The 19,287-nt window shown below is 41.5% G+C and overlaps 2 protein-coding genes across 3 annotated transcripts; both read right to left on the reverse strand.

Moving 5' to 3' along the window:
• Positions 1 to 1,002: 1,002 nt before the first annotated feature.
• On the reverse strand, positions 1,003 to 3,475 carry LOC117951338 (type-2 angiotensin II receptor-like). Its single transcript, XM_034883011.1, has 2 exons — positions 3,177 to 3,475; positions 1,003 to 2,617 (listed from the first exon to the last, which is right to left on the reverse strand). The coding sequence occupies exon 2, from the start codon at positions 2,582 to 2,584 to the stop codon at positions 1,313 to 1,315; it is 1,272 nt and encodes a 423-aa protein (XP_034738902.1). The 5' UTR covers positions 2,585 to 2,617; positions 3,177 to 3,475; the 3' UTR covers positions 1,003 to 1,312.
• A 6,127-nt stretch (positions 3,476 to 9,602) lies between these two features.
• On the reverse strand, positions 9,603 to 17,698 carry apool (apolipoprotein O-like). 2 transcript variants are annotated; one of them, XM_034884175.1, is made up of 11 exons: positions 17,584 to 17,698; positions 16,089 to 16,187; positions 15,886 to 16,011; positions 15,348 to 15,402; positions 14,423 to 14,521; positions 13,086 to 13,177; positions 12,858 to 12,974; positions 11,724 to 11,916; positions 11,245 to 11,610; positions 10,960 to 11,112; positions 9,603 to 10,228 (listed from the first exon to the last, which is right to left on the reverse strand). In XM_034884175.1, exons 1-11 carry the CDS (start codon positions 17,593 to 17,595, stop codon positions 10,140 to 10,142), a joined length of 1,401 nt encoding a protein of 466 aa, XP_034740066.1. In that variant the 5' UTR covers positions 17,596 to 17,698; the 3' UTR covers positions 9,603 to 10,139. The 2 variants fall into 2 exon arrangements, with proteins under 2 accessions (XP_034740066.1, XP_034740065.1); XM_034884174.1 differs by lacking the exon at positions 17,584 to 17,698 and adding an exon at positions 17,550 to 17,573.
• Positions 17,699 to 19,287: the final 1,589 nt, after the last annotated feature.

Raw genomic sequence — 19,287 nt, forward strand, 5'->3', positions numbered from 1 at the left:
TTTTCCTAAACCGTCTTACAGAATAATACCATAAAACAACCATATAAAATTGTTTTACCTTATACATTATTATTTTGCAATTAGTATAATTTCAGAGGAAATAGTTAGCAAAACTGCAAAACAGTTTAAATTAAAGCTAGCTGTAAGATAGCCACAGCTAGCCCACGCATCGCTAAATTCAAAAGAGTACAAACAGGTTTAAAAGATTAAACCTTTTTTCTCCTATAAAAAAATCTTTTGAATTGTTTATCATTCCATAAAAAAGAAGTAGAAGCTAAATCCAACCATAAGGAAAAAGAACAGCAGCCAAACAACTCCTGCTAAAATAGTACTAGCCTAGCTTAGCGAGAGTAGGCTAGCTGTAGCATGCCTACAGGGTTTTCCTACTGAATATGATTCTTATTATGAATTTTGTAAACACCAAACTGACATAGCATTGCCTTTTAAGGGGAGACAGTACAGGCAAACACTTGTCTTCAAATTTCTCTGGGCTAATTTGCTTTCATAACATGTCTTCTTTTAGAAAAGTAGTTTAAAAGGTGACTAGCGTTACACTTTTTCCGCTCGCGCTAACAGGTTCCCTCTTTAATTACCCAAAAAACATTTGACTAATAGGCTAATAATTGGAAATGCATGCAAATTAGCGCATATTTATTAGGATAATGCATCATTCACATGCATATAAACATAAAATTTCACAAAACTTGTAATACCAAGCAGGATTGTCTTAATGGAAGTAGTGATCAACTGGGGAAGCTGCATAGTGTTAGTTATTAGTTAAAATATTGCCCCTATTCAAAGTTATGGAGCAACATTCTACTTCATATGGAGTCCTGTTTCTGAGTACCTGATGAATGTGTGTCCAACCCCCCCTCTGTGTTTCCTCTCCTACTCCTGAGGGAAATATCTGGCTCTGACTGCTAAATGCTCCACTAGGATCACTAGCTAGCTGCTAACTGGGTCCGTCTGCCGTGCTGTACACGGGATTCTTGGACCGTTTTTGCTGTGAAGAGCAGCCTTCTGCAGCATTAAAGGCGTGAAACATATTAAGTTTTTTGTTACACAGTTTGGCTATCCAGTCTCAAAACTCGAAACCCTTTTCCCCCCATCAGCTTCATGTTTTGTTTTGTTACTTTTTCTGTCTTTGTCGGGCGGCATTGAGCTCTGCTGGAAATATCCGACAGTTTCAGCAACAGCTCTGTCTCACACACATCCATGCTTATTGTCATTCCGCAGATACTTGACGTTGGCATCACTCTTTGGGCTGTTAAGCCAGCGGAGGGAGGGAAAAGCCTCCCCTCTGCAGGGCTGGTTAGGCAGGACCGGAGGGTTCCACAATCGCCAGGTCCTTCAGGTCACTGAGTTTTCGAGAGAAGGAGCTCAGCCTGGTGCTGAAGGAGCCGCTCTTCTGGCTGTGATCTCCCACACGGGCCTCCAGTCCAGCACACAGGCCCTTGCAGAGCCCCCCGAGACGGCCCCGGAAATGGTTTCCAATGAAGCAGTATAGCACGGGGTTGATGGCTGAGTTAGAGAAGCCCAAGCAAAGGGCCAGAGGGGTGAGGGTGTGGATGGTCCAGTTCATCCTGCAGCTGTCCAGCCAGCCGTCGCTCCTCAGCACGTCCAAGAAAGTCACGCAGTGAAAGGGGAACCAGCAGACGAAGAAGGACACGACCACAGCGGCTACTGTCCACAACACCCGCTCCAGCCCCCTGCCCTCCTGGGTTCTGCTCCTGTTGGAGCTGGGGCTCACAGAAGGGGTCGGTGGTCTCTCTGGTTTACTGCAGCCTTCCTTCGGCTCCAGTAATTTAAAGGAGGTTGTGTTGGTGCGTTGCGACGGATTCTGCATTCTTACTAGCTCTGTGTCAGCCAACAAGTGTCTACCAATAGCCCAGTAACAACAAGAGATGACAAACATCGGCAGCAGGAAGGCCAGACCAATCTTCATCCAGACCAGGGTCAGATACCAGGTATGATCCGGGTAGTTAATCACACAGGCCACCACGCCCAGCCCCTCCAGGAAGTAAGTGTCCCTCAGATACAAAGTGGGGGTCGAGCAAGCACACGCCAGCACCCACACCAGGATGCACGTGAGCCGGGCCCGCTTGGGGTATCGCGCACTCTGGGAGCGGAGTGGTCGCACGATGGCCAGGTAACGGTCCACGCTCATGCACGTGATGAAGAAGATAGACGCGTAGAGGTTGAGGTTGTGGAGAGCGCCGCATAATTTGCAGGCAACCTGGCCGAAGGGCCAGCTGTAGCCCGTGGAGTAGTAGACGGCCCACAGCGGGAGGGACAGCAGGAACAGCAGGTCAGACACACACAGGTTCAGCATGAAGGTGTTCGCCACCGTTCTCCTTGAGGCGCTGGCGTGCGCCAACACCCACACCGCCAGGGCGTTGGCTACGGTTCCCAGCACGCAGATGATGCTGTAGATGACCGGGATGACTGTGGTCATGGGGACAGGAGGCCAGTCTGTGCAGGGGGGAGCAGAGGACGCTACAGAGGTGTTCAGATAGAGCTCTGGCGTTGGATATGGGAAGGAGGTGGAGTTGAGAAGGGAGAGGTCAATCGGGATCTCCATCATGGAACTCGGTGCGTCACAGTTTTCAGAGGTCAGCTAGAAATGAAAAATAAAAACAGAGAGCTGAAATAGCAGCTGCATTATCACAGTAATCTTTACTTGGCTGCATCAGCGGTCCTACTTCATAATTAATCACAGCAGAAATACATTAAACATGAAATATAATGAAATACATATGAAGGAGTTGTAATAATCTGGCTGCTTAATGGGTTCCTTAGAAACATATATTTTGTAGTAATGACTCAAATAACTTATTGGAGCATTTATGAAAAAGTGTCAACTACATTTTTAATTAAATAGTTTTACAGAAATCTTAAAAGTCACTGAAACTGATCCTATTATGGTCTGGTGCACCGGGAGGAATGCATTATTAATAACAGAAATAACAACAAATAGATTTTAAAGCAGGCAATCAGTGAGATAAGGAAAATTACATTTTCAAATTTTCTTTTTTTCAATAAAGAAATGGTAATTATGGTGAGACAGTTAAATTAGAGAAAGAAGGATATTATCAAATCAAATTAGAAATTGAGATATTATCATATCAAACCAAAATCCATACATTATTTCTATCGATTTAAAGAATAAATGTTACCTGGGAGAAATTGGGGGTCCAGTCCGAGAAGTATAACGGTTTTCAATGCCTCCTTTGGCTAAAGTCCAAGTCTCGACAAATGCTTCTCGACCCCTCTAAGAGGAATCTGAACAGTTAAGAACTCCGGACCAAATCATGCCTCTGTATGTATGTGTGGGTGTGTGTGTGGGTGTGGGTGTGAGTGTGTGTGGGTGTGTATGTGTGTGTGAGTCTGTGTGTGTGAGTGTTTGGAGAAAACTGACTGGAGGCTCTGAGAAACCAGATGAGGTTGGGGATCTTATAGCCCCCAAGAGCCTCTTGAAGATTGCACAACAAGGAAGTTGCTAACACGCCACACCTTCGCCATTACAGAGGGGCTGGACAGCACCTGGACACAAGCCAGCCTGGAGAGAGAGAGAGAGAGAGAGAGAGAGAGAGAGAACAAGAAAAACATGCTCTCTCTCTCTGGTTTTCATTCTATTCCTCTTTGTTTTCCTCCCTTCCAGATTGTCGGACAGAAAAAGCAAAAACCAAGAACATCAAGTAACTGTGTGTTTTTAGCTGCGTCTCCAATGACTGTAGACACACAAGCATGTGTCCATCATACATGACAATAATTAGGACCCCCCAGGGCCTCTGACCTGTGGAACGGAGGCTGTGTTTATTAGCCGAGCCTCGCACTTTGTGTCATATTTGTCCTGCCAGCGGTCAGATAAGCCATGGGAACTATTTACTCTCTCAGCGGAAGTCAAGCCAGCCAACGGGGCGGAGGGAGCGAGGGAAGGCACGGCGTGGAAGATGGATGAGGAGGATGGGGAGCAGACACTGCAGGGAGTGAACAAGGAGATGAGAAGGAAAGAGGAGGGAAAGAAGGAGAGAAAGCGGAGATTCCCTCCAGTGGTTTTTCATTAAAGCCTCTGGTAAAAGTTAATGAGGGATGCTCACAAAGCTCTGAGACGGATTACATCACAGCCTCTTTGATCAACAGCGCGAGCGGGCATCTCTCCCTGTTTGTGCACATGCATTTGCACGTGCAAATTTGCATTCCTGCATCAATACATGTGCAACTGAATGTACACACCTCATCTAGCCTGGCATGCACGCACCGACCCAATGTGCTCGCCTCTGTTTACATGCCTGTTGAGATGTGTGTGTGCACTCTGCTCCATTGAGTATCTATCAGGATGGGACATGTTCTAATAGCCGTGGGAATGCTGACAGATCGAGGCAAGACAGAAAGGCACACATTTGGAAGGCCGCGAATGAAGAGCTCAGTCGAATGTCTTCTTGCAAGATACGAGAAATTGGTAATTTGCTCTATGGTAGTTGTTCAAATATTATGCTAGTCATGCTTTCCAATACGGAAACTTCCTAATGCAGTATTCTTCCACTGGCATGCTGGGTATGCACAGTTGTTCTCACACAGCATGCAACAACTTAGAACAGAAATTAATGGTTTCAAGCTGGCCAACAGAAACAGAAGATGACAAAACACAGAACTGTTTTCTGCTGCTTTATGGTTTCACTTCCCCAAATTGTCCTTTACTTCACTAGACTTAACTGACAGTAATCTTGCACATTGACATACAAAACTTATGATTAGTTTAAAAATAATGAAACATGATGCACACCCAGAGATGCACCTACCCACCAGCTCCAACATTCTGCTTCCATGTAATGGTAAATGCATCATTTCTAATAATATATACTTCTATAAGTTAACACTCTGAAAGATGGTATTCTGCATGATTAGTGCTGTAATTTAACACATTAAGTGGGTTTTGGTGATAACAATTTCATACTTAGCAGTTTCTTCCTTTTAAGTTACCTAAGTAAAGTTTAAGCCATGCTAGCAGCAGTTCCAAATTTAACGTAAAAAAACAATAAAGTCAACATGTTAAGCACATTAAGGACCAAATACTTGAAAAAACGATACAATCCGACACCTCAGCTACACTTGCTATTTAGCAAATGTTAGCACGCTAACTAAGCTGGTGGACATTGTAAACATGAGCATGTTAGCATTGTCACTGTGAGCATGTTAGCCTGATGTTAGCACACCAAGACAACCAAATCACTTTTTACAACATACTATACTATGACTTTTTTCATCATACTAATAATAGTAAGCCTATTTCCGACATACTATAATAGGACTATTTATCACTTTTATGTATTACAATTAACATAGGATAATGTATTGTGAATTGTCAACTGTTTACTTTTATTACAGGAACCGTTCAATATTCTACTTCCTCTGTTAGAAACACTCCTTAGAGCTTAACAAATGAGCCTTATTTCGAAATAAATTACAAAAAACTGTCATTGTTAATTTACACTTAAAAAGTCTTAAAAAGTCCTGAGGTGTAAAGTATTTTAGGCCCGTCCTGCTGTAATGAACTGAAGATAGAAGCCATGACATAACAGTCCCACATGTGTAGAGAATGTATCAGTACATTTTTGGCTTTTTGTCCTAGCTCAAGATCTAAAAAATGGCCTTCCAATCAATGCAGATATTCTTTCAGTAGCAGTAATAATTTTCTCACCGACGCTCGGGCTGGGCCTTTTTCTGTAGAATTAGGATGTTCTTCCATTACCTTTTCTGGACAAACCACATTCTGACTCTACATTTAATATTACTAATATTACTATATTAGTAATATTACTTTTTTATCATTTTTTTCCGCATACTATAACATTACTTTTTTCTTCACAGTATACTATAACTTTTTACTATGATTTTGATGTGACTTTTTTCAACATACTATGAATTTTTAATGACTTTGTTTCAACATCCTATACTATGATTTTGTATCACTCTTTTTGACATACTATACTATGACTTTTTTTTTTAAATCACTTTTTATCAATTTTTGATTGACATACTATAGTAGTTTTCAACTTATGTAATGTGGTGGCATGTTAGCTCAGTAGTTAGCATTGCTGCTAACCCCAGTCCGGGAAAGATTTTTAAATGATTTTTTCCAACATATGATCATTTGCGACATACCATACTGACTTTTTCAACCTACGATGTATTGTGAATTTTTAGATATATTATACTATATTATTTATGACATTTTTTGAAAAAACTATACTATGACTTCTCTGACACTTTTACTGTCATACAATACTATACTAAGACTTTTTCCCCGACTTTTCCAACATACTATACGATGACTTTTAATCATATTTTTTATGAGTTACTGTACTAAATATCACAGAGTCTTAATTGAAGAAGTCATATGTTTTTTTTCGGTATACTAAGCTAGGACTTTTTAAATTGCTTTTTCTTAACGTACTACGCTGTGACAGTCTTCACCAGACTATTTGGTATCATAGTGGCTCAGTGGTTAGCATGCCCCCAGCTAGCACCTGCAAGTAGGCAGCGCAGACTTTGACCCTCAGTTTGATTCCCAGACCAGGTTGGGTCTTTTTGGGGGAGTTTGCTTGTTCTTCCAGAGTCTCTTCGACATACTATACCATGACTTTGATGGACATAATATATGACTTTTAGGATTTCTTGGGCATTTTAGGCCTTTGTTTGATGGGACAGCTCAGTCATGGAAGGGGAGAGAGGGGGAGGACATGCAGAGGGGGCAAGGGCTGCAGGTTGGAATTGAACCACCAGCCCAGGCGAAAGCTCTTCCAGGCGAGCTACTCATTTATCACTTTATTTACTTAAAGGATCTGAATACTTCTTCCATCACCGGCCTTTGCCAACATTTGGAAGCGCTATCTCAGTTCCTACCGTATCTTCAGAAAATCAATTCAGTTGGCTTGTGTTAGCGTGCACATGTTCATACATGTTTCCCCCTGTATGGCATTCATGGCACGTTGAACCACGTTAGCGGCAATTCTGCCACCAAATTAAAATCCTGCTCTGTTAGATTCACACATTGAGGCGGATTAACAGCTTCGCCGTGTGTGTGTGTGTGTGTGTGTGTGTGTCTGTGTGGATGTTTGTCTGATGATCCAAAAGACAATGTCCGTACTGGCAGCAGAGAAGGAGCAGAGAGCATTAAACCTTAACTTGCGTCAAACCCTTTACTTAACATCAACCTCCGAGCCAATTATTTTTTCCACGTTTTCAATTTTTTTCTGGATTAAAGGCACACCATTTCTTGTCTTTCTTCTGCTCTCATTAACAAGATCTACATTTTTAATATCTATTGTTTATTTGTGGATGTTGCTGCAACCAAGAAGTTAAACAGCTATCAGTAGTCTGCAAAACAACAAAAGCTTAACATCTGATCTTATTTTCAGGCAGAAAAAGGAGGACATGGTGTGCACAAGATCATGTGCACAGACTGTCCACACACACACACACACACACCCAAGTAAACATACTGTATTTAGAAACACCCTTAATTGTTTACATAATTTTAATGTTTATGTGTTTTGCAGATAAATGTGCTATGTGTTTATTTGACTACGGGGGTCTCCCTTGTTGGCCGTGTCCTGGGAAGATAACCACCACAGACCGTAACCGCCATAGAGTCCTCTGTGGAAAATACGGCTCGAGGGGATTAGGGGTGAGAGGGCAGAGTTGTAAGCCCCACTTCCTCTCTGCTGGTCAGATCTGGACTACATGACAGAATCCAGTCTAACATTTGTTCTCAGAACATAATCGTAGCTGCTGCCTGTGTGGGATGCTTCCCCCTCATATGTGTAGGGGACCCTTGAGAGAGGTGACATGAGGCTATACTTAGCGCCACATCTTGTAACAGCGGCCCCTCTGCCTATACAGCAACAAGATGTCCATGAGAGAAGAAATGATTGCACAGATTTCCAGCATTCCCACTCTCTCTGCTCTGTTCTATTTTTATCTTAGTCAGTATGTTCCATGTGGTTTTATTAATGCTGTTGGTGGGTAACGAATCTACAAGACAGAGTTGTTTCTAGTGTGTTTTTTTTGTCCGAACATTTGGCAGTGCTTGTCTAAAATACAGCCCGGTCACCAGCCCACAAGACCCTTAACCCCTCGACTCAAACAGCAGCACAAGCTGAAGCTGGTTCCCATATGTGGTTTCTCCCATGTATAACAGGAAAAAGGATGAGAAAGTATTGACGTTAAATTGATCAGTCGACTCCCTCTCTCCGTTTTTTTTTCTCTTATACACACATGGAGCATGCACACACTCCACACAAGAGTCCCAAGGGTCATGACTCTGGTCAATCTCATGCAGGGTTTATGAGGTCCAGGGTCCTCCGGTTCCTTTGAGGAGCAGTAAAAAAGCTATAAAGATGTTACCAGATAGCCTGGTCCCTCAGTACAAACTGTGCTCATGCAAATAAGCAAAAACATATGGCACCAAAAATGCTTGAAAGAGACACGCTACTCCTGGTGGTAATACACACATTTGTTGCACAAACCTTCCAAATTCCTCAAGCTATATCTTTTCCAGGACTATCTTGTGTCCCTCTTTATGCTGGACATGTTATTTGCTGTAGAAATGTTAATGGACTCAATCTGCCAGCTTTTGTTTCTGGAAACAATGACCGGGATCAGATTTACTAGCAGTTTCACAATTTATAATTTACTGACCAAGGCAAGCACTCCTCATGTACATTTTTACAGAATGAGTCAGTATTTCTCACTTGGTTCAAATGAATAAGTAAATTGTAGCATTTCATGTAACGTTACTGAGAGGCTAAGCAAAGGCACAGTGGGGCTTTGAGCTAAATGCTCAAATAAACACACAGTGTGTCAGTGTTAACCATCGTAGTTCAGTGGTTAGCATGGTGCCATTCCATTATTAGCACTTCATTTTTTGTACAGTCTCTGACTAAACACAAAGCACAGCTGAAGCTGATGGGATTGTCAATCACCTTGCCATTTGGTTTTAACCCATATCATTTACATATATATATATATATATATATTTAAGAAAAAAAAATAAAAGAAAACAGAATATACAAACATTATCTTGTGAAATATAATACAATGATATGGAAAGCAGAAGTCAGATATCAGTGAGTGCACATTTCTGGTTATTAGCTTCCCTACAGAAACAAGTGGGTTTAATGGTTTCCCTGGAGACAAAATGCTTTCTATATGTCATGCTTTAGGTGTGAGTGAAGGTGTTAAGCTGTTAATTGTGTTATATTTAATCGAAAAATCAAGGTAACTTTATTAATAGCCGAAGGTAGATTTGGCTCGCAGTGGGTTTTGAGTGGGTAAGCCTCTCTTTACACACACACACGCATACACGCACACACACGCAAACACACACACACACAGCACAATGTATGTGTCAATATTGTTTGCAGAGCTTAAGGGCAATAATCAAAGTTCTCCATAATGTAACGTCATATGTAAGAAGATATGTGCTTTTCTGACACATTTTCATAAGTGAATCTGTTTGGTAATGAACACTTATTGTGCTTGCCAATAAATAACTAATGCTGACAAGTATTTAGTTGTTTACAAAGCACAACATAAAATCAAGAAAAATATAGATTTATTTTTGATTCTAAACAACTGAAGACAATGTGTGATGTAATACAATGGAACAGCACAAGTTGATTTTATAACTGTAACCAGATGTATTTTCAGCATACCGACGCACCGGGCTCAAATATAATAAATAAAAGCACCATGCACTCGTGACTTTGAAAGATTTCCCACTAAACCCAATAGTTGCTAAATGACACATACAGAGAGAACAATTCACAATGTGCCATCTGTGGATTAAAGACTTGTAAACAGTTGTGGGTGTGTTGTTTCCATGTTTCTGTCATTCTACGCAGACAGACTGATTGCTGTAACAAAACAAATGCACTTGCACCTTTTCTCTGGAAATGTAAATGATGTGGGTTGAAAAATGGAGAATGGAAATGTTGATGAAAGACTTCCAAACTTTGCTTGCTTGCAAAATGGCCTTGTTACACAGCATAATGGCACAGAGTGAGTGTTTATCTGAATGAGATACGAGGTGGCAGTGTGGGAATGAGGTCTCTCCTGCGGCCGGCTGTAGTCTCTCAGCTGCGTGTGCTGTATAGGTCTTCATCCTCAGGGCTGGACTGGCCAAAGTCCATTAGAGAAGGGTCTGTCTTTAAACCGGAGCCCCCTAGAGGGCAGCAAGAAAAGAGCAACAAAAGCTCAGTCACATGCACAGAAATATCACATGCTGGTCCAGAGTGACGATACATGCATCAGATGAGAACCAACAACAGATATAGAGCACCAGGGCATTTTGTGATCATCAACCAGTGTTCAATACACAAAGACACACCACTTCTCTTCCTCTAATTACCGAAAATCAGAGTGATGTGATCCTGGGTACTGTGCATATGTTTTACTAGGAGACTGATTCTGCTATTGTTTAAGTCCAAACTGCCTATGCCTAAATGTGGACCCTGGTAGCATTACCTCAGATCCATCACATGGTTTATGTGGTGGATATTATTCTCTGCCAACCAGCAGAGAGCTCCCACATGTTATGGTTCAGAAAATAGCTTGCAGAACTCCTTCACTCCTCAATTTGTCAAATCTGATTAGTTTTTTGTTAGTCAGAGCTGGCTTGTGACGCAAGACAAATTTCACTTTACACTGACATTAGCATGATCAAATGTCAGCTGGTTGTCTGTAAATTCACCACCACACAGACTAACAATCACAAGACCCAACACATTTAGGGGCCTTGGTGTTAAGGCCATTTGCAGAAGAGAAGCTGTCTGTGTGTGTGTGTGTGTGTGTGTGTGTGTGTGTGTGTGTGTGTGTGTGTGTGTGTGTGTGTGTTCCAGTATGTTGATGCCTAACTCTCGAACCAGATCAGTGGTGCAGCATTGTTCCCAGTACCTTTGCTGTTTTCTGCTGCAGGCTGTTGTTCAGGAGGGGGTGGGGGTGTTGTGAGTGTCGGCGTTGGAGTCTCCTCCACAGCGGCAACTTGGGGCGGGTCAGCTGACTCTTGAGCATCAGGTTCAGACTCAGGGGATTCAACAACAACTGGCACTGTGGAGAAGTCAAAATACAAGAGAGGGTCAGCAACGGAAAGATGAACTGATTGAAACTGCTATGAAACTATTGTGACTTTGTACTAATATTATTAATCTTTGGCACTATGGGACACTATATTTGTCATACCTTCTAGCTCCTCTGAGGCCCTTTGAGGTGCTACTACAGAGGAAGAAACAGACTTGACTTCAGCAGCCTCCACTGGAGCTGGAGCGGCCTCCATTGGGGAAGCTTCCAAAGCAGCAGCCTCAACTGGAGCAGGCTCCACTGGAGAGCCCTCCACTGGGGAGGCCTCCACTGCAGCAGCCTCCACTGGGGAGGCCTCTACTGCAGCAGCCTCTAAGCTCGGAGTGGTCTCTGCTGGGCTGGTGTCAGTGGAGACATCCTCTGCTGCTTGTTTTGAGTCGAAGGGCTCCTCACTTTCAACAGGTGCATGTGTTTCTTCAGAGGTTATGGTGGCATCTGTCTCTCCTGGCACTGAATGTGCCACTGGGTATGAACAGGAGAGGAAAACAGAGAAACATCAGTAGAAGCCTTTATGCGATTGTATGTGATACAAAAGAGATGGAGACAGAGAAACAAGAGACAGAGATCAATATCTGTTGTACCTGTGGTGGTCTCTGTGGGGGTCTGGACAGGGGAAATCTCTTTGAGTGTTACGGATGACGCCTCCTCTGTTATTACAGCCACAGCAGGCTCATCAGAGACAGGCTCAGCTGATTCCACCTCTGTCTCTGGGATTGTCGAGCTGGGCTCTGAGACTTTATCTACTGCAGACTCTGGATTTGGCACTTCAGCTTTCTAACATGTGCAACAAGAATAAAGAGTTAAATAAAAAATATTGATATGAATTTCATCATTTCATTAATCAGACTTAAAATGTGCTTGTCAGTGACCGAAGTAACACATTCAATCTATAAAACAGAATAAAGCACTAGCATACAGTTTTCTTTAACATTTCAGTTCTAATAGGTTAGATTTATTACACTGAGTAGAGAGGAACAAGAACATAATCGCTTACATTAGCATTTATTATTTCAGGCATTTTGCTGACACTAGTGCAGTGGTCTAGTCTGGCTATCACCAGACCAAGATAAGCTCGATAGATCTGAGATTGAGTGTTGGTCTGGGGGGTCTGCTCTGTGGTTTCTCTGCACAAGAGGCGGGACTAACGGGCAGAGTTCAAATGACTCTGTACGCAATTAGATAGTCCTTCAACCAATCAGACCAGCGATCTGGGCGACGTAGAAGCAACAGCCGCATCAACGGGCTGCTGCGCTTCGGTGATGTCGGTGGCCGCTGTTAGGAGCAGGAGAATTAACCTTGCAGGTTTCCAGACCGAGCGGCAGGGAGAAATCTAATCACCAGCAGAGTGGGCGGGGCTTACCCAGTCTAGCAGTGGGGGTGACATACAGTTAGTTAAACCGCAATATACATTTTATTTCTAGATCACAAAAATCTCCAAGCCACTCCGTACGAGGTGCAGAGAGCAAATTAACAGAAACAATACAACCGTACAATCTGCCTAGAGGCATGAGGGATGTTTTTTAGAAAGTAAAACACGGAGAGCAGAAATCATTCCGTGGAAAGGAAGTTCCCATTATATGGGGTGAACCGCTGTTTTGGTTTGAGTCACGCACAGTGACAACAGCTTTACAGTGCTTTCTATTGAAAACTAGCTGGTTATGTCTGTGTATAATATTCAGAATAAATCTGATCAGTTACACAATATGACTGTTAACCTGTGGTTGTGAAGCAGCACTCTCTTCGCAGACGGGCTCCTGGGATATGGAGGCTAGCAGTGAAGACACTGTGGCGCTGCTCCACTGCCCGACCGCATACACATTCTTACCTGTCACCTGGGGGGGGGGGGGGGCGAAAGAGGCAACAACGGGGTTAAACTCTGAAAATGATGAGGTTTGTTACTGGCAGTAACAACACGTGAGCATGTAGTCCGCAGGTATTGTTACCTTTACCACGGCCACGGTTTGAGCCGGGTAGCACACCGACGCTCCTCCGCTCATCAACCCCAGTGGAAGGGCTAACCTCTGGAAGCGGGAGCCTGAAATAAAGGTTTTCGAAGAAGAACGGCAATCAATCTAACTTGACTTCACCCTGCCCAACTTTATCTGGTGTCGCTGAATTGAGAAATGTCATTTAACTGACTCCTGACAGAGAGAGTAAGCCTAAAACAGCGACTCAACTTTACTTGTTTCAGATGTGTTCTGCATCTTTGCACCTCCGTGATTTAGCCGTGAGGTTTTGGGACTTGTGCCTGTGTGGTGGTCTGACTGCTGGTAATCTGTGGCAGCTGTTCTTCTGACTGAGTCAAGGTCAAACGTGCTTTAAGTACACTGGATAGCATACATGCACCTGCTGTAGGAAAGGGGTGTAATGTTTTGCAAAGTGATTGAGTTTAAGTCCAAGACTTGTGTGGTGTCACACACAAGGTATGAATGGTTTGTATACATTTATATTCCGTATGTCCGCATGCAGAGTGGAATGGTGGGTGAATTTGACTATTTATTATGTACAGCTGTTATATTACCACACAGCTGCTTGGCAAATGTCATAATACGCTAGCATGGCATGCTGCCATGATATTGCAGGGACTCATGGCAGATCCTTTTTTATTAATGTGAAAAAGCTTATAGGAGAAACGTCTTACAGAACCGTGGTTTATCTCCCAGTTTATGATCGTACAAAAGGGAAATATTACATGGTTGCCTGGGAAAGGAAACAATGCAGTCATGCATTTAAGGATCCATTATGTTAGGGATTCTGAATCGAACTTGTCCCCAGATAATAAATACAATTATTCTGTTGGGTTAAATATTTATGTTTAAAGCTCAATGAAGAACTAGTCTGAGGACTCCTAAAAAAATACATTGCAAAGCAAATTAATTTAAAAAACTGAAGCGCTACAAAACCATTACAATGTAGCACAACACAACATGAAATGGGACCATTTTATAAATAGTACTGTCAACCTAATTATGATGTGTATTATTATGCTAGGTTTACATTGTCATGTCATCATATTGTCGTGTGTGTCATGTGTATTATTTTCAGGAATCAAAATAATGCATCCATATACAATTCTAGAAATGTAATTATATGCTTAAATACTGTGATATGACATGACTCTCTATGACCATTTCTGTTGGTACATCTCAACCTTTTTAATTGTGGTTTGTTGATAATACTGTAATATTGTTTTATGTACTAAATAGACGGATTAATAGACTACAGAACCATCGTTCCCAGCAGGCCTAATGTGTAATAGAGTGATGTGATCTCGGGTTACCTTTCCGTGCCAAGAACATGCCAACCAGGCCAGCCATGGTGACGGTGCCAAATCTGGGTAGAAATCCCGGGGGAGGGTCTTTCAAGTAATAGTACACATCTGGGAAACACAGGAAGACAGAAAACATGAGAGCTAACATTCCTTCAGTCTTCTCAAATGTGCACACCAGTCTGACCCGCTGCTTATTCGGTCATAATACACTACCCAAGCGGACGTAACAGGGAGAGTGGTAACATAGCATAACCAGTAATAATAATAGCAACAGTAATGTCATGTGCAGCAGCATCACTAAACGGCAGTAAGATGACAGATTGTCTGAGGCTGAGGACATAACAACCACCACAGAGAAACATGCCCAGTCATGTATGGGGTTTTATAATGTAACTTTACACACTGTAACAACACATAGGAAATACTTTAGAGCTGCAAAGACCAACTCATTTATCAATTAGTTGTCAACTAATAAAGTAATCACCAACTGTTTTGATAATCAATTAGAATTCTACAAATTCTCTGATTCCGGCTTATTAAGTGTAATAATATAAATATTTTCTGGTTTATTCCCTCCTCTATGAAGATCTACGAGTTCAGGACAAAACAAAACATTTGAGTACACCACCTTGAGCTTTGGGAACCGCTCGACATTCTTCACCCTCTTCTTACATTTTATTGACTCAACTACACGATTAATTGGAAAGAAAATTGACAATACAAATAATTGTTAGTTGCAGCCCTAAAGTCGTTCAATAAGTCTATTAATAGACAGCCAAGGTACACTATGCAAGATCTGGTTTTCAGGTGTCAGCACAAACACATGAGTTTGAGAAACTCAAAAAGTTAAGTTTTGAGTTTCAATGGGGGCTAGTGTTATTTTTTATTACAATATATATGAAACCTTAAGCTCCCGTCTGTACTGTTGACTCACCCTCTCCTGCATGGTATAGATTAACACTTCCTGTTTTCACAGAGACACAGGCGCCCTGCAGGGAACAAAGGTGAAGTGAACAACAGGCCACCAAGAACACAACTACATCTGAGTCAGTGTCAGGTGGTTTTTCCCCATGTTCCACAGTATCACACTGACAAATCTCCTCGCAGCAAACCTGCAGCTGCTGAGATGACTGCATGAACTCTACTTCCTGTCTGACTCCTGAACTTTGCTGTGTGCAGAGTGCTTCGCTGCACAGAGCGCTCAAAGCATTTAGGATGGTGTTCTTTAACCGCAAACAAGAAGTACAAAAATCAGGGACGGAAAACTAACACTGCAGGTGCAAGATAAGACCTCTTCAGTGTTTTTTAGCTGTTGTTCCATTTCTACATACAGTATAACACTTATTTACATCCGTCAAAGGGTAGTTTGGGGTTTGAAGTGTTAGACAGGATGTGAGAGCATGAGGTAAATCTGCAGCAGATGGTACCTGTAAACTATGTTCTCATGTTAACACACATTAAAATCTAAATACCTTAACAGCCTGGACAATTGGTAGTATTCTCTCTCTCACTGTAGTGAACCCAGTCTGAACAACACCCGGCCTCTCTGGAACAAACTGGGCCGGAGCAGACTGTGGCAGCGGGGTGTAGACGTTCAGCTGGGGACAGAAGCAGAGTCAGCATGTCAACAGTTCAGGTCTCTCATATCAGACCAGGTGTGTTGGGACAACCGTACCTTTTCCCTAGTAACCAGTCCATCAGGGGGCCCTTGGCTCACAGTATACACACGGATGGAGGCGATGCCCATCACCGTGGGGACGGCCACCATCACCACCTAGGACATAATCAAATTGCACTGCTAACTTTGGTATGTGTTAGCTCATAACAACAACACAACAGCAGACGGACGGACACTTATCACTAATAAACAGATGACTCATGTGCACCAGTTGTAGAAATACCAATCTTGAGACGTTAGGTCCGGGCAATATGGAGAAAATCAAATCTCACAATATTTTTGACCAAATACCTCAACATCGATATTGCAACAATATTGTATTGTTGATTATTGGTGCTTTCACAACATATTTACACAATGAGATTTTTGATAATCATCAGTAATGTGGCTATAATGACTAAGTGGGTAAAGGCCAATAATAGAACAGTCTGGTGTGTTGAAAAAAAAAATGACATCACTTTACTGTAATATAGCCTTTATAACCAGGTAAAGACAACACTTATGTCATATTACAATATTATGATATCCAAAATCTCAGACAATATCTAGTCTCCTATCACAATTTCCATATAATATGGATATTTCGCCCAGTTCTATGTCTTAAATAGCAAAGCCACAATAAAAAATACTCCATTAATTAAAAGGAAAAGTACTGTAGTCATGATTTCACTTAAGTTAAAGATAAAGATAAGCGTGACAATAATAGATTATTTAAGTATTATACTTATTATACAGAATTGCTTTACGAGGGATATTGTTGCATCATTAACACATTTATAAACTTATAAAGTTATTTTTGAAGCATTGGCACGTAACTGCACTTTATACTGTTACAGGTCAAGCTGGAGCTCATTGAACGACTTGGTGTACACTTGGATAATTCAACTCTAACATGCGTCATATTTCATAATTGTACTTAAAAATAAAGAAAATAAGGTAATGTATTTATCTGTCTAATGTATCTTATCTAACTTTACTTTTCATCACGCCTTGCCTTGCAGAAGTAACGTTAGTGAGCATTATACCTATTTATGTAACTTATAAGTTATTGTACCACGTAGCTTTAAATTACCCCATACTGTGGATACTGTGGCTAACTTACAGCTGCCTCCAACTAAGCTAACTAACTAACGTTCACTGTAATGTTTCCTCTTTTTAAACAGTCTATTGGCAAGCAAAGCCAGGGCTGACAATACATATATTACATATGCTTAAGTCAGGAGAGAGTTATTAGCTTATGGTGTCGTGTTAGCCTGTCAGCTAACGTACTCAAACGCTGTCTAGTTCCAGTAGCATTGACTCATGCAGCGAGGCTAACACAGTTACGTTAGCAAAGCCATATGTTTCCATGCAGCATAGCGTTAAACGTCTGGAAAGTGACAGTCAGTTCAAGTTTGCATTAACAAGTCCGGGACCGTTGACGTTAACTCTACAACCGCTCATTCCTTTAAAATACACTTTGACGATAGAAGAAGAAATGTCAAGCATTCACCTTGGCCGCCATGACAGCGCTCCTCCTTCTTCTTTCAGGCCGTGAGAAGCAGCTTCCAGTGTGGGTTAAACCACGGTCAGCTACTGCCACCTAATGGCCGGCAGAGGCACCAGCAACGGCTCGGTGTCATCCTGGGCTCATTCAGCAGGTACAGTGGCGCTCATAAGCTGTAAATGACTGAAAAGAGGAATAAAAAAAATTCATCTTTTGGAAATTGATCTTAATACCGTTATTTTAAAAAAAATAGGACAAATCTAACCTTTAAGAACACCAATTTTCTTTGTGAATGAAGAAAGATTGGCATGGGGTACTTAACATAAAATCATCTTTCAATGCAAATCAAACCATCTATTAGGCTAACTGAAATAAACCATGCCAATCTCTATGTTTGGTGAAGGGTATGTGATGATGGGGGGGGGGGGGGGGTATTTTAATTCCAAAGGCCAAGGGAACTGAAACAGGATGCATAGTATCCTGATCCATGAAATAACTGGCCTTTAATAATAAAAATCCACCTGCCTCTATGGGAATTTAACGTATACGGTGTATCCTAATGCCCCTGTATTTTAACATAGGGGGTGTATACTTATGTCCCTGTATTTTAACATAGGGGGTGTATACTTATGCCCCTGTATTTTAACATAGGGGGTGTATACTTATGCCCCTGTATTTTAACATAGGGGGTGTATACTTATGCCCTCTGCATTTTTACATAGGGGGGTGTATACTTATGCCCCTGTATTTTAACATGGGGGGTGTATACTTATGTAGGTATTACATAGGGGTGTGTTTACTTATGTACGTGATACGTATTTTAAGTAATAATATTTATTTATTTACAATACATTATTCATTCACAAAGAAAATTGGTGTCCTTACAGGTTAGATTTTTCCTATTTTTTTTAATTAAGGCATTAAGATCAACTTCTAAAAGATGTTTTTTTTATTCCTCTTTTTAGACAACTTTTGCATGGGTTCATAATTTTACGAGCACCACTGTACATGCTCCTCCATCCATGGTGCGTTCCCACACTGGTATTAAGACTGTTGTTTTGTAAATGTGCATATATGTAATTAAAATACAAAATATCACTTTTTGTTTTTATTAAAGAAATTTATAAGACATTTAAAATAATTACACTTTCACTGCAGTTTCACATGTAAAGCAAGTATGCAGGATGTGAAGTGGTTTATTATGGGACAAGGCGAGGCAGGCAACTGTCTAGGGGCCCCAAAAGCTCCTGGTTCACAGCAAGTCTTATGGTTTTGGGGATTCCTTATTATTATTCCTTCCTAATTTATTAGGGAATTGGCAGACTTTAAGTATAATATTAACTAAGATGAATCTTGTATTATCTTATTTTCGGGCTGTGTTGTAGGACTCACATATCTTTGTGCGTATCAAAATCTAGTGTTACAGCATGTGCTTTAATATTTTAATTTATGTTATTACATGTTGCATTTTCCTGAATTAAATGTATTCAAATTTCCATAAAGTAACACAATGTGGAGTGCACTGGTTGCAATGGACTTGATGGGAACGCGGAGGCGGTATGTAACGTACATACACATTGCACTGAGGTTTAGAAAGCCAAGTTTCTTTTCATGCTCACGAAGAGTGAGCAGGTTCAATTTGCTTAATGACATTTTAGATATAGGCCTACACGTTAGCAGTTGCAGCACTAGAACATATTGTTTGGCCTC

Source organism: Etheostoma cragini, chromosome 10, assembly GCF_013103735.1.
Source record: "Etheostoma cragini isolate CJK2018 chromosome 10, CSU_Ecrag_1.0, whole genome shotgun sequence".
In the NCBI taxonomy this organism is placed as follows: domain Eukaryota; kingdom Metazoa; phylum Chordata; class Actinopteri; order Perciformes; family Percidae; genus Etheostoma; species Etheostoma cragini.

Coding starts and splice junctions, on each gene's coding strand:
- LOC117951338 (XM_034883011.1), bottom strand. CDS start 2,584: ATGATGGAGATCCCGATTGACCTCTCCCTTCTCAACTCCACCTCCTTC.
- apool (XM_034884175.1), bottom strand. Junction 13,178..14,422: donor CATGTTCTTGGCACGGAAAG/GTAACCCGAGAT, acceptor CCTTTATTTCAG/GCTCCCGCTTCCAGAGGTTA. Junction 11,917..12,857: donor GTGCTGCTTCACAACCACAG/GTTAACAGTCAT, acceptor TGCACATGTTAG/AAAGCTGAAGTGCCAAATCC.